General features: G+C 51.0%; 1 protein-coding gene across 1 annotated transcript; it reads right to left on the bottom strand.

Annotated features, from left to right (window-relative positions):
- Window positions 1-602: 602 nt before the first annotated feature.
- LOC125508525 (replication factor C subunit 2) lies at window positions 603-11,621 on the bottom strand. Its single transcript, XM_048673251.1, has 12 exons — window positions 11,445-11,621; window positions 11,248-11,326; window positions 11,043-11,122; window positions 9,879-9,998; window positions 9,711-9,780; window positions 9,546-9,619; window positions 9,342-9,462; window positions 9,145-9,207; window positions 9,004-9,063; window positions 1,547-1,672; window positions 1,369-1,452; window positions 603-924 (listed from the first exon to the last, which is right to left on the bottom strand). The coding sequence occupies exons 1-12, from the start codon at window positions 11,486-11,488 to the stop codon at window positions 826-828; spliced, it is 1,020 nt and encodes a 339-aa protein (XP_048529208.1). The 5' UTR covers window positions 11,489-11,621; the 3' UTR covers window positions 603-825.
- Between the last annotated feature and the right edge of the window lie 2,599 nt (window positions 11,622-14,220).

Genomic DNA, 14,220 nt, shown 5'->3' on the forward strand with positions numbered 1-14,220 from the left:
GGTTACATGTCGTACGTTAGCCTTGATTACATGTCGTATGTTTGCCAGTCCGCCCCGCTCCCTCCGCGCGCGTGTTGCCGGCGCAGCGGCGGCTTGATCCGGATCGCGGTTGGGCTCATGGCTGGTTGCCGGCGGGGCGAAATAGAGGGCGACGGCGTGGGTGGGCATGGAAGGGCATTTTGACTAGTCAAAGTGCCTAGGTGGCCTTTTTTTTGCCAAGACACCTCTTGACAACCGGGACCCGTCTGTCATAAACAGGCTTAAAGCGTTATAATCCATCAATCGGTGTTATTTGCAAAAAAAAAAACATAGACATGTTGGTTTCTGTCAAAAAATGTAACGTAGTGTTTTTTAAACCTAGCTCTCAAATTGGTGGTTTATTGCAATTTACTCTTTGAAATCTGAAGGGGATAACTCTTCTCACCAAGCATCCAACCAGTGTCCCTAAAAAAAGCATCCAGCCACAGCCTGGTACTCTCATATTTATGTGATTCCCAAACAAGACCCTAATAGCAAGCAGTCTGGGTAAGGAAGAGGAAGGGAACAAATTGTGTTATGAATCATATTATGCAAAGGAAAGCACGTATGAGGAATGCATGACAAGTCAGAACTGTTCTTGTGATCATTGACATATCCAGGCACAATTCAATTGGTTGAAAAAGAAAGTGAGTTCATCACAAACCAACCTAAAAATAGCACAAGAGTATGATGAGAATGAGGTTAGGCCTCTCTAGGATCTTAAGTTGGGAAGGAGACACAAGATATATTTGCCAGAGTTTGCAGACAGCCGGCAGCAGTATCACTGTTCATCTCCATCATCTTCTCTTAGAAGACCAGCCCTTGCGGGATGTTAAATAGAGCACGAATTGTCTCACTGGCCATATCTAAGAGCTGTAAATACTCATCTGCCCCATCGACCAAGCACTGCAAATCATAAAAGTTAAATGAAAGGACTATGAGAAGAATGGAACAGAAGGACCAAGTCTTTTGAGAGATTCATTATGTCATATAGCACATGTAAATCGTGAACTTATTCCGACTGTAAACAAAAAGTCATGTTCTAACTTTGATCGATATTGCTGAAATACTCAGGTCAAGCTTCCCAGAAACCGAGAAGCAGAACATTACTTATCTTAAGCCTCCATTATAATCCTCTGTCATCAAATTTCCCTATGCGTTAATTTTTTTATGTTTTTCGTTCCCAATGCTTTATTTATTTTTTATGTTTTATGTTCCCAATGCTTTATTTTTTTAATTATGTTTTAGATTTCTCTATGGCAACATGCAACTCATGAAAAAATGGTTGTTCTCGTACTACAATTTTGGATGGCTAACCCGTGAAACTAGCATATAAAGAATGAGACAAACCTTATCAGCTTCCCCAAGCTTTCTACATATTCTTGCCTTGTGCTCATCTGGAATATCATCCGCATTAACAATCACATCTAGAAACTGAATGTGAACACTTCAGTCGGTGGTAATTGTAAGATGAAAACAACAGGTAACACATCATGTCATCTATGTATACAAAGAGAAGAGAGCTGACCTGCGAGAGCAGCTGGGAAACTGGATATCCGTCAGCAATAATATTGCTAACTTCCTTGTTTGCCACATCAAATTCACCAGATTTGCATGCTACAAGCAATGACTTGACAATATCTTCAGGGATAGCCTGATGCAGGTGTTAGGAAAGCAACTTATCTTTATTGAAGGCCCAAGGGGCATATATATATTACACATGACTTGAGGTGTAAGGAAACTAAACGTAGACTAATAAGGACTCCTAGACCAATACTAATACTCCTTACCCCCCCCCCCCCCCCCCCCTCAAATGCAAAGCAAAGTGTATGCAATAGCATTGCATTTGAAGAAGTGTGATACTAAAAAAAACATAATCCAAATCCGCGTCTCGAGAGTGTCGTCGTAGCATGAAGAGTCTTCAAAACCTGTCGAGTCGCCAAAGGGGATAATGAAGAGATGGCACATCAGAGGAAGACACCGCATCGATAGAAGATACAAGAGAAGATGGGTTGTCAAAAGAAGATGGCACATCAAGAGAAGAAGCATTGCTTAAAGAATCATGGCCCATGAAAACCGACGGCAAAAGAAGCTCAACGGCAAGAGAATGGGCTTAGATCCACAATGCAAAGAGAGGCCACATAAATCCTATACAGAGGACAATGACCAGAAAAAGGCTGATGGACATAGGTTTGGTGGACTCGCATGACATGAGAAAACACAAAATATCAACGGATTTGGTGGACGCAGCGGAAATTATAGAAAACTAGGAAGCTAGAAAGCACACATGAAGAAGCAAAAGGCATCGTGTATGCAGAAGACATTGGAAAAATAATCAAGATCGAAACGGAGTAGATGCTAGCACCCAGCCATGTACGTGGCTGAAAGGCAGCAAGGAGAGCTCCACAGCAGCGCAGAGCAGCGCCTAGAGCAGAAAAGGGCAGCAGTACAGCAGGACGTGTGAGAGTAGCTAGCATGAGTCGCACTGAGTTAAGATCGAGACAAGGCAGACGGAGAAACGGCAGCACACCCGATCTAGAGACGTGACCATCGGTGGCTCTGCCCGATCTGGACGGAAGGCCACCAGGCGGCCCGAATCAGATGGATGCAAAGTGTACAGCGACGGGATCCAACAGGCGGGTGCATCGATCCGGATGGGAGACCTGCTGCAGGGCACGTCAATCTGGGAGGGCAGGAGCGGCCGTCGATGAAGAACACGGACGTCCGTCGAGGGTCCAAATCCAGGAGTTGGTCCATGGCTGCCCAGCAGTGAACGTGTAGAGGCCCAACGGCGCATCAATCCAGTAGGCTTGCTGGGCGACCTGGAGCGGCCTGGGCGTCGATCTTGATGGCGATCGGGTGAGGCGGCAGTCAGCGCACGTCTTGGAGGGAGCAACAACGGGCATGTTCTTTCCGGACTCGATCAATCTAGTATCGATAGCAGCGGCGGCATGAGATCGATCCAGGGGATCGATCGAAGATAGATAATGGGAGAAAAAAAATCGATCATGAGGCGAGTTGCGGCGCCGGAGGGGACCTATGATGGATAAGTCTGTGTACTAGGGTCATTGTGGGGCTGCAGCACATGGTCCTTGTGGCAGTTAGGATAGAGTTCTTGACCATCAAGGACTGTCAGTTAGGATAGCATCTTAGACTGGCATCTCAGCAGCATCTCAGCATATGCTTGGCTGGCTAGCAGCCTATAAGTATGTAACCCCAACCCCTCAGGTTGGCATGGCATTGTGTGAGAAATAAACCAACGAAAATTGTCCCAACTCTCCTAGTGTCATCCACAACTATCAATGCTCAGGTTCAAAGGTCTAACAAGTGGTATCAGAGCCTCGTTATCTTGTACCCTGAGCATTTCCTGCGAGCAGCCCAAGTCGGTAGCAGCAGCTGCTCCGTCTGCCTCTGGCTACTTTCCTCCCTCCGGACTGTCGAGCAGCAGTTCGTCTTCAACAGCCTCCTCTTCACGCAACAGCCCCCCTGCAGCGAGCCATGTCTGCAAGTCGCTCTCAGCACACGGCTACCTCGAGCATGCGGCGCCGGCAGAAGGCCGAGCGCGCCGTGGCAGAGGAGCGTGAGCGAGCAGCTGTAGCAGCAGCTGCTGCGGCAGCAAGGGTGTCAAGGCTGGCTGCAGCGGAGCTGGCAGCAGCCAAAGCGGAGGTAGAAGCAGCCAGGGCGGAGTTAGAAGCAGCAGCAGCAGCAGCAGCAGACGCAGCACGTGAGGCTACGGCGGATGCCAAAGCACTCCGCGGCGGCTCCGACAGCTCCAGCAGCTCCGCGCCTGCGGACGACGGCGCTGACGCAGACCGCGCCAAAGTGGCGCAAGAGCGGACGGTGCAGTGGGCAGCCGAGCACGCCCGCGCTCCAGGTGGAGGTGCGCACCGTGACGGCGGCTGCAACGACCAGGACCGCGGCCTCTACGAGGTCCGGACTGTGGTCAGGGATGTTGGTCCCAGTGCTGGGTGGCCTACCCTCACTAAAACCAACTACGTCGAGTGGGCCGGGATCATGAAGGTCAGGCTCCAGGTGCGGCGCATGTGGGAGGCAGTCCAGGACAGCAACGTCGACCACCAAGAGGACCGACGGGCGCTGGACGCCCTCATCGCCGCAGTCCCGCCCGAGATGCAGTTCTCGCTTTCCAGCAAGCGGACTGCCAAGGAAGCTTGGGACGCCATCGCCGCGGCACGCATCGGCAGCGACCGTGCTCACAAGTCCACTCTGCAGGCACTTCGTAAGGAGTGGGAGAGCCTGGCTTTCAAGCTAGGTGAGGACGTTGATGACTTTGCTCTCCGTCTCAACACTCTGCTGCAGAAGTTGGTAAAGTTTGGTGATGCCACCTACACCGAGGAGAGAGCTGTCGAGAAGCTCTTTCGGTGCATCCCCGAGAAGTACAAGCAGATGGCTCGGTCGATCGAGTCCTTGCTGGACCTCTCCACGATGACAATCGAGGAGGCGATAGGTCGCCTCAAGGTCATCGACACCGACGAGCCACAACCTTCCTCGGGGCCCATCACCACCGGCGGGAAGCTGCTCCTAACTCGGGAGCCGTGGGATGCCAGCCTTGGTGACAGGAAGAAGGGGGAGCCTTCTTCCACGACGGGCGGCCGCAAGCGTGGCAAGCAGCGTAAGACGCGAAGAGGCCCCCCAGGCAGGGCACAAGGACGTGCCGAAGGGGACGCCCGCGGAGGCGCCAAGGACGGCGCCGCTGGCAAGCCCAAGCCGGCACAAGACAACAGCTGCCACAACTATGGCCGGTTTGGCCATTGGGCCAATGAGTGTCGGCAACCACGACAAGGCCAGGCCCACGTCGCACAGGCGAAGGAGGAGGAGACGGCTCTGTTCATGGCACATGCAAGCATTGAGCTATCTTCAGCGACACCAGTCGCAAAAGCTCTCATCCACCTCGACGAGCCAAAGGCACACGCTCTTCTCGGCGATGCCTCCGGGAAGGACAAGACTACGGGGTGGTGCCTCGACACCGGCGCCACCCACCACATGACCGGTCGAAGGGAATTCTTCGCCGAGCTCGATTCCGATGCGCGAGGCTCCGTCAAGTTTGGGGATGCCTCCGCTGTGGAAATTAAGGGCGTCGGCTCCATCATCTTCACCACCAAGACGGGAGAGCACCGGCTGCTCACCGGTGTCTACTACATCCCCGCGCTAAGGAACTCCATCATCAGCTTGGGACAGCTGGATGAGAACGGCTCACGCGTGCTGATTGAGCATGGGGTCCTACGCATCTGGGATCGCCAGGGTCGCCTTCTCGCCAAGGTACCCAGAGGTGGAAATCGACTCTACGTCCTTGATGTGCAGGTGGCACAACCGGTCTGTCTCGCTGTCCGTCGGGACGACGAGGCGTGGCAATGGCATGAGCGCTTTGGGCATCTTCACTTTGAGGCCCTGAAGCGTCTAAGTGCCAAGGAGATGGTACGAGGCCTGCCATGCCTCGACCATGTGGAGCAGTTCTGCGACATCTGCGTACTGACAAAGCAGAGACGACTCCCCTTTCCCCAACAGGCGAGTTTTCGGGCCAAGGAGAAGCTGGAGCTCGTGCACGGAGACTTGTGCGGCCCGGTGACGCCAGCCACACCAGGAGGTCGACGCTACTTCCTGCTGCCCGTCGACGATCTCTCTCGCTACATGTGGGCGATGATTCTCGGCAGCAAGGGAGAAGCGGCGAACGCCATCAGGCGCGTGCAGGCTGGTGTGGAGGCGGAGAGCGGCCGCAAATTGCGCGTGTTGCGCACTGACAACGGCGGCGAATTCACGGCAGCTGAATTCGCGTCGTACTGCGCCGATGAGGGCATCCAGCGCCACTACTCCGCGCCGTACAGCTCGCAGCAAAACGGAGTCGTCAAGCAGCGCAACCAGACGGTTGTGGGGATGGCTCGGGCTCTCCTCAAGCAGCGAGGGATGCCGGCTGTTTTCTGGGGAGAGGCGGTGCTGACGGCCGTCTACATCCTCAACCACTCGCCTACTAAGGCACTCGACGGCAGGACACCGTATGAGGCCTGGCATGGGCGGAAGCCGGCGGTCTCCCATTTGCGGGTCTTTGGCTGTCTTGCGTTCGCTAAGGAGCTTGGCCAGATTGGCAAGCTCGACGACAGGAGCACTCCGGGAGTCTTCATCGGCTACGCGGAGGGCTCAAAGGCCTACCGCATCCTCGACCCAAAGACACAGCGTGTGCGCACGGCGCGAGACGTCGTGTTCAACGAAGGGCGAGGGTGGCAATGGGACAAGGCGGTGGACGACGGCGCGACGCCGACGTATGACGACTTCATTGTCGAGTGCCCTCACTTCAAGGAAGCCAGGGGAGCAAGCAGCTCCTCTCCGCCGGGCACGTCTACCCCGGCCCCCAAAACTACATCGACTCCGGTGCCCGCTACGCCGCCGGCACCACAACTGGCGACGCCGCATACTCCAGCCCCGGCGGTCACCACTCCGGGTTCGTCTTCATCAGCACCAGCTCACGCAGAGCACAACCCGATGAAGTTCGCTTCCCCGCTCACTCACGACGAGGAGCGGGTCGACGCGTGGTATGGAGGTGAACAGCTGCGGTATCGCACGATGGATGATCTACTCGGCGACCAGCCGGTGCCGGGACTGATGCCATGTGACCTGGAGGCGCAGCTACAACTCGCGTGTGAGGACGGCGAACCACGGTCCTTTGCAGAGGCCGAGAGAGATGCGGCATGGCGCGCCGCGATGCAGGTGGAGATGGATGCGGTCGAGCAAAACCACACCTGGGAGCTCGCTGACCTCCCTCGTGGTCAACACGCAATCACCCTTAAGTGGGTGTTCAAGCTGAAGAGGGATGGAGCTGGCGCCATCATCAAGCACAAGGCTCGCCTGGTGGCCCGAGGCTTCTTGCAGCAGGAAGGAGTCGACTTCGACGACGCCTTCGCTCCAGTGGCACGGATGGAGTCCGTGCGACTTCTCCTTGCACTAGCTGCCCAGGAGGGCTGGCATGTCCATCACATGGATGTCAAGTCGACATTCCTCAACGGTGACTTGAAGGAGGAAGTCTACGTGCATCAGCCACCGGGTTTTGCGATTCCCGGCCAGGAGGGCAAGGTACTCCGCATGCGCAAGGCCCTCTATGGCCTACGGCAGGCACCTAGGGCGTGGAACGCCAAGCTGGACTCCACGCTAAAGAAGATGGGCTTCGAGCAAAGCCCGCATGAGGCCGCTGTCTACCGATGGGGCAGTGGAGGAAATGCCCTGCTGGTGGGCGTCTATGTTGACGACTTGGTGATCACCGGCACCAAAGATGCAGAGGTGGCGGCATTCAAGGAAGACATGAAGGCCACCTTCCAGATGAGTGATCTGGGGCTCCTCTCCTTCTATCTAGGGATTGAGGTGCACCAGGATCACTCCAGGATCGCGCTCCGACAGTCCGCCTACGCCAAGCGCATCGTTGAGCTAGCTGGGCTCACCGGCTGCCATCCAGCTCTCACTCCGATGGAGGAGAGGCTGAAACTGAGCCGCGACAGCACGACGGAGGAAGTGGATGCTACGCGGTACCGACGCCTTGTGGGGAGCCTTTGCTACCTCACCCACACACGGCCGGACCTAGCATTCTCCGTCGGCTATGTCAGTCGGTTCATGGAGCGACCGACGTCGGAACACCAGCAGGCAGTGAAGAGGATCATCCGCTACATAGCAGGGACCCTCGACCACGGCCTCCACTACCCTAGGTGTCCGGGGGCAGCACACTTCGTCGGGTACAGCGACAGCGACCACGCCAGCGACATCGACACCAGCAAGAGCACGAGCGGGATCCTCCTCTTCCTCGGCAAGTGTCTCGTGAGCTGGCAATCAGTCAAGCAGCAGGTGGTGGCCCTGTCTAGCTGTGAGGCTGAGTACATAGCGGCCTCCACCACCTGCACTCAGGCGCTTTGGCTCGCTCGACTGCTTGGTGATCTTCTCGTTCAAGACACCAGAACGGTGCAGCTCCTGGTGGACAGCAAGTCCGCGCTGGCCTTGGCAAAGAACCCCGTGTTCCACGAACGGAGCAAGCACATCCGGCTGAGGTATCACTTCATCCGCAGTTGTGTGGAAGAAGGGAGCATCGAGGCGAGCTACATCAACACCAAGGATCAGCTCGCAGACCTGCTCACCAAGCCTCTTGGGAGGGTCAAGTTCCTCGAGCTTTGCTCCAGGATCGGGATGATTCAACACTCCCACAAGACGACGTACAAGACTTAGGGGGAGAATGATGGATAAGTCTGTGTACTAGGGTCATTGTGGGGCTGCAGCACATGGTCCTTGTGGCAGTTAGGATAGAGTTCTTGACCATCAAGGACTGTCAGTTAGGATAGCATCTTAGACTGGCATCTCAGCAGCATCTCAGCATATGCTTGGCTGGCTAGCAGCCTATAAGTATGTAACCCCAACCCCTCAGGTTGGCATGGCATTGTGTGAGAAATAAACCAACGAAAATTGTCCCAACTCTCCTAGTGTCATCCACAACTATCAATGCTCAGGTTCAAAGGTCTAACAACCTAAACCTAGGCTCTAATACCATGTTAGGAAAGCAACTTATCTTTATTGAAGGCCCAAGGGGCATATATATATTACACATAACTTGAGGTGTAAGGAAACTAAACATAGACTAATAAGGACTCCTAGACCAATACTAATACTCCTTAACAGCAGGAAGGTCAACTTGATGAAAACGGAATAGTTTGACCTCCCAAGAGAAGACAGAGAATAAACAGTTTCTTGTTCAAATGAATGAATGACCAACTCTTTTCACAGTAAAATTTATCACAGCATGAGATTGCAACTAAACAATTTGATCACACCATGTGCAGAACCTTACCAAAACAAAATCCTGGTCCAAATCCACTTTATTAAAGTTCAAGAGAACAACATTATCAAGCAAGCAAGTTTTTCGTATAACAATATGTTGCAGGAAGCAAAAATTGTAATTTGACATGTAAGTTGGGATTTGCAAGAAAGTGTGTGATGATATACCCCTGAAACACTAATCAGGTCGCTGGAAGAAATAGAAGATCCAAATAAGCGAGCTGCACTCTGCAACCACAAAAAGTAACATGAATGGACATACTTAAACCATAGCATAATGCAAAGTGCTAACTGAGAAAACCATCAGACCTGAAGATAAGTTATAGCACGACGAAGATCTCCTTGAGAGATGGCACTTAATGTGGATAGCGCCTAACATGGAAAATACAGAAGCCACTCAATATGTCAAGATAAGCCAACAATTGATTAAAGGATCTGTGGCAAAACTTGGGCTGGGAATATGTTTGATGTGGACATATATTTTGAAGTGAAAATAGTAAGGTTACCTGAGCATCCAGAGTGAGCCCTTCTTCATTGCATATATGCAAAATGCGGTTGCTCATCACATCTTCTGAAAGAGGCTTGAACCTAAACTTTGCACATCTTGATGCAAGTGGCTCTATTATCCTGCATTGCACAATGATCATGGGTTCATAAATTCAATAAATAATGTACCACAGGAAAAATAATATGAACAGATTGATGAATACCTGCTGATATAATTGCATATAAAAAAGAATCTTGTCACTTTGGAGTAAGTCTCCATAGTACGCCTCAATGCATTCTGCAAATAAATCATGGTATCATCAACTCACACATACTTTATAAAGTACTGCAACAATGATGATATATGAGTGCTACATATGGTAATGTACCTGGGCATCTTCTGTCATCGAATCTGCTTCGTCTAGTATAATAATCTTGTATGGTGGGCAGGGATAACCACTGAAGGCCATAGCAAAACAGAAATAGACAGTGATCAACAATGTAACTATCAAACGAAAATCAGAAAATCTGAAGGTTCCTAATCATGTTGAGCTTACCCTTTCCGTGCAGAACCAACAGCCACAGCAGCAAAATCCTTGATCTTTGTCCTCACCACATTAATTCCCCGTTCATCACTGGCATTAAGCTCCAAAACTCTTGACTTGTAGAGCTCTGGACTGAGTTATCCAAAGAGGGCCAGAAAACTAAACTGAGTTTCCAATCATACTGGCAGTAATCTCATATAGTTTTTACTACCAGAGATGCTGGAACCAATTAATTATCACAATCAAAGGATAAGACCTTTAGGGAAGCATCTATAAAGCTTAAACTACCGAAGGTTCTCATTTCTTGAATTAGAATTGAATATGCATCATTCAACTCATTAACCCAATGATGAAGCATCTATAAAGCTTAAACTGCCGAAGGTTCTCATTTCTTGAATTAGAATTGAATATGCATCATTCAACTCATTAACCCAATGATGAAGCATTAACATGTTTGCATATTCTAACGAGTATTGCCATACCTATGGCACAAAGATATCCTCACTGTCCAATAATAAAGCAGGCATTCTACTTGTTACATGGCCCAGTGAGTATTAGTGCATCACATAATCAGTAAACCATACCCTCGAAACAATTGTTGTTGTTTTCAAACATACACCCAATTCTTAAGATTGTACTGATTAGACAATCCAGCATCTGCCAAATGAAAAAAACTAACATCATGACGGTCCATTCTTATCAAAAGCTCCAACTTTCTAGAAAGAAATGTAATCCCATTACTACACACTGTTTGCGCACAACAATGAACAGAGTTAGCACGCCATTCTGATGAATGGATCTCCATAGAACTCTACAGCAAACTATATACAGAAGTAGCTCAACATCTATTGACTCAGAACATTGCACAATGCACCATGCGCATCAAATGCTCCCATTACATTGACTACTGTTACACCATCGCTGACCATTGACAAGCATGACACCTAGGGGTGTAAATGGCAAATAAATGGCGTCCACAAGTCCCGTTTAGTTAGTTTTAGCTAGCCACATAGTTAATTTTCCTCGGAAAAAAGCTTTATTGAACTGTTAGACCATACATGGGCTTAAACGGGACCCGGTTTACATCCCTACCTTCTAAGTTGATGATTACTGCTAATACTGACCCAAGCAGAGACAAATACAGAAAACCAAGAAAAATGGCCAGCAAGGGAGTACCCGTAGAGCTGATAGGCAATGGCGAGCGCAGTGGTGGTCTTCCCCGTGCCAGGCGGACCGTAGAACAGCATGTGCGGCAACTGCAAGGGACCAAACATCAAATAAGACACCTCCCAAGGGGCTCAATGAACAGATTAGAAGACAAAAACATCGTCACGACTCAGATGGAGAGCTAGGGTTAGAGAGAGCGCGCGCGCGAACGTACGTCGGCGGTCTCGAGGGTGTTGGTGAGCACACGGACCACCTCCTCCTGGTGCGCGACGTCCTTCACCTGCCTCGGCCGGCTGCGACGTCAGGAACAGGCGCAATTAGAGCAAAACCACGAGGGCTTCTTCGCAAACTGCGCGAGAAGGGGGGGGGGGGGGGGGGGGGGGGGGGGTGAGGGGGGGGAAGGGGGCTTACTATTTCTCCACCCATGGTTGTGACGACGGCACGAGCGGCGCCATCTCTCCTCCTCGGATGCCGCCGCGACGAAGGGAAATGGTGAGGCCTGCGCAGGCGGGGGCGAGCGGCGGGCGGCTGTCTCGGTTTCGCGCGCTGTGGGGGGGGAGGGGGTCGAGGGTTGAGAAGTACCACTTTTTAACACTTTTAAGAGTTGAAAAACAGAAGTAAAGATTAGAACCCTCAAACCCAACTCTTAAACTGCTTTAAGGGTTGGATTTGAGGGTTCTAGTCTTTGCCTCAACCACAACCTTTAAAACTTTTATTTCATATATCACACATTTCATCATATGACATATCACAAATTCCATCACATTTGACATAAAACAATAATCATTCTAGTTATTATTACAACACCAAATAAAACAATAATCATTCAAATTGTTACAACAATGTTTGAGCAAATTACATAATTGTTTGAATCAAATAGGACATAGAAAAGTAAAACAAAGATACATCATGGACCAATGCGCCGCCCATCCAACTGCCGGTGGTGCTCTATTAGATCATCCCGGAGTCGATCATGAGTGGTTGCATCCTCAATCTCACGATGTGCTTGAAGAAAAGCGTGTATGCAAGAAGGATTTCTTTCCGGTTGCACACGGGTACCAACATTGTCATAGAAACAAGGGAGGTTTAACCCTCTTTCATCCTCTAGGATCATGTTGTGTAGAATCACACAACATTTCATGATGTTCATCAAGGGTTTTTTGTCCCAAAATCGAGCTGGACCACGAACTATGGCAAACCTTGCTTGCAAAACACCGAAAGCTCTCTCAATATCCTTGCGGGCTGCCTCTTGTGCCTTGGTGAAATGAGCCTCTTTTCTTGTTAAGGGCACCCCATTTTTCTCCTTGATGGATTTCACAAGAGTTGCCTATTCGGGATAGATGCCACCGGTGAGATAGTATCCCATTAAGTACTCATTGTCCATGATTTTGTAGTTGCAAGCTGGAGCATCCCCAGAAATTAATCTTTTGAACAAAGGAGATCTATTGAGGATATTGATATCATTGAGTGTTCCCAGCAACCCAAAGAATGCATGCCAAATCCATGTGTCCTGAGATGCTACGCCCTCAAGCACAATGGTAGCATCACGGCTTTTACAGCAATACATTCCGTGTCATGCCTTTGGGCAATTTTTTCACCTCCAATGCATGCAGTCAAGACTACCTAGCATCCCCGGCCATCCCCTTTTTTCATTCATTTCCATTAATCTCTTTGTATCTTCCTCGTTTGGTGCCCGAAGATACTGCTCGTTGTACAGCCGAATGACCAACTTGGCAAACCTACAGACTGACTCCGTGGTTGTATCTTGCCCAATGCGAAGATACTCGTCGGTATAATCCGCGGGTATGCCATAAGCGAGTACCCGCATTGCCGCCGATATCTTTTGATATGCACTAAACCCCATGATACCGGCGGCGGATCTATGACGTTTAAAGTAATAGGAGGCGGCCTCACAATCGTTGACAATCTTCACAAACAAACTACGCCGCATTCGGTACCTTCTGCGGAAGAGACGAGGAGGGTATGTAGGTACCTCTGCGAAGTAGTCTTCCATCAAATGCTCGTGTCCGAGAGCGCGGTTCCGGTAGATGGTGACTCGCCCCATCTTCGACCCTCTCCTCTGATCCATCAGCTTCACGCGGTTTTCAAAGGATTGCACGTCGATGAGGAGGCTCATCATCTCGACGTCGTCGTCTTGCAACAACTCATCGATGTCCGAATCGTCGGATGACGACCAACCCGACGAATCGGACAACAAGTCCATGTCGTTGTTGTTCACCTCCATCTACACAATACAACAAACAATAAATTATGAGTGCCAACAATGAATCAAAAAGGAAAAAAATAAAACAAAAAGGAAGAACAGGAAGCATACCTGCGGGTTGGGGGCGGGAGGCGGGGGGCGTCGAGGGGAGGCGGGGAAGGGCGGATCCGGCGGCGGGGAGCGTGGCGCAGGGGCGGGATGGCGGCGGCGTCGAGGGGAGGCGGGGGCCGGCCGGATTGGCGGCGGGCGACGGCCGGCGGCTTGGGAGGGAGGAAGCGGGAGGTTGGGGACGGGAAACTTCCCTCTTGTGCGACAGGGGAAGGGAGTGCGGGCTGGGGTCGAGCGCCCCCCTCCAACCCTCACTTCTACGGTTCGAAATTGGGTTTGAGGGTTTAGGGGTTCTAGTCTTTGTGTTTTTTTTGTTGCAACCCGCAAAAAAACGGTTATTTATGAGGGTTTGAGGGTTTAGGGGTACTACTAGTAATGCTCTAAGGGGTGGGTGTGGAGGGGGGTTCTGGCTCGGTGTTTCGGCACGCCTCAATCGAGGGTTTTGCTGGCCAGATTGGGATGCAAGTGCATTTCCACACCCTTATATGGCGTCGAAGCATAAAATAATCGTCAATTTAAGTTTTACGTGGAAAAAAATGACCCAACCAGATATTGTATTGAATCGTGGCCTTTAAAAAAATTACGGGCACGGCAAATTCTTCCCTTCAACTTTTAAAAACACGGGGCGGGAGGCCGACTCGAGAATGACCCCTATCGCTAGCGAGATTTGGCGAGAGGGACATTTCCGTGCGGCAGTTCCCGCTTTCTCTTCCCTCCGACGCCATTGATCTTCCTTCGCCTGCTTCGGATCACCTTCCCCTACTCTGTAGCGCCGCCATGACGCCTCCCAGTCGTCGCCCGTCACCGTGGAATTCATGGACGCGCCAACCCCTCAAGCAGGTCTCATCGTCGGCC

This window comes from Triticum urartu, chromosome 5, assembly GCF_003073215.2.
Source record: "Triticum urartu cultivar G1812 chromosome 5, Tu2.1, whole genome shotgun sequence".
Lineage (NCBI taxonomy): Eukaryota > Viridiplantae > Streptophyta > Magnoliopsida > Poales > Poaceae > Triticum > Triticum urartu.

Bases quoted from the DNA above. Each gene is read 5' to 3' on its own strand.
- LOC125508525 (XM_048673251.1), bottom strand. From the start codon at position 11,488: ATGGCGCCGCTCGTGCCGTCGTCACAACCATGGGTGGAGAAATA. The intron at 11,327-11,444 runs GTAAGCCCCCTT...CTGACGTCGCAG, and splicing joins CAACCATGGGTGGAGAAATA to CCGGCCGAGGCAGGTGAAGG. The intron at 9,620-9,710 runs GTACATTACCAT...ATTTATTTGCAG, and splicing joins CGATGACAGAAGATGCCCAG to AATGCATTGAGGCGTACTAT.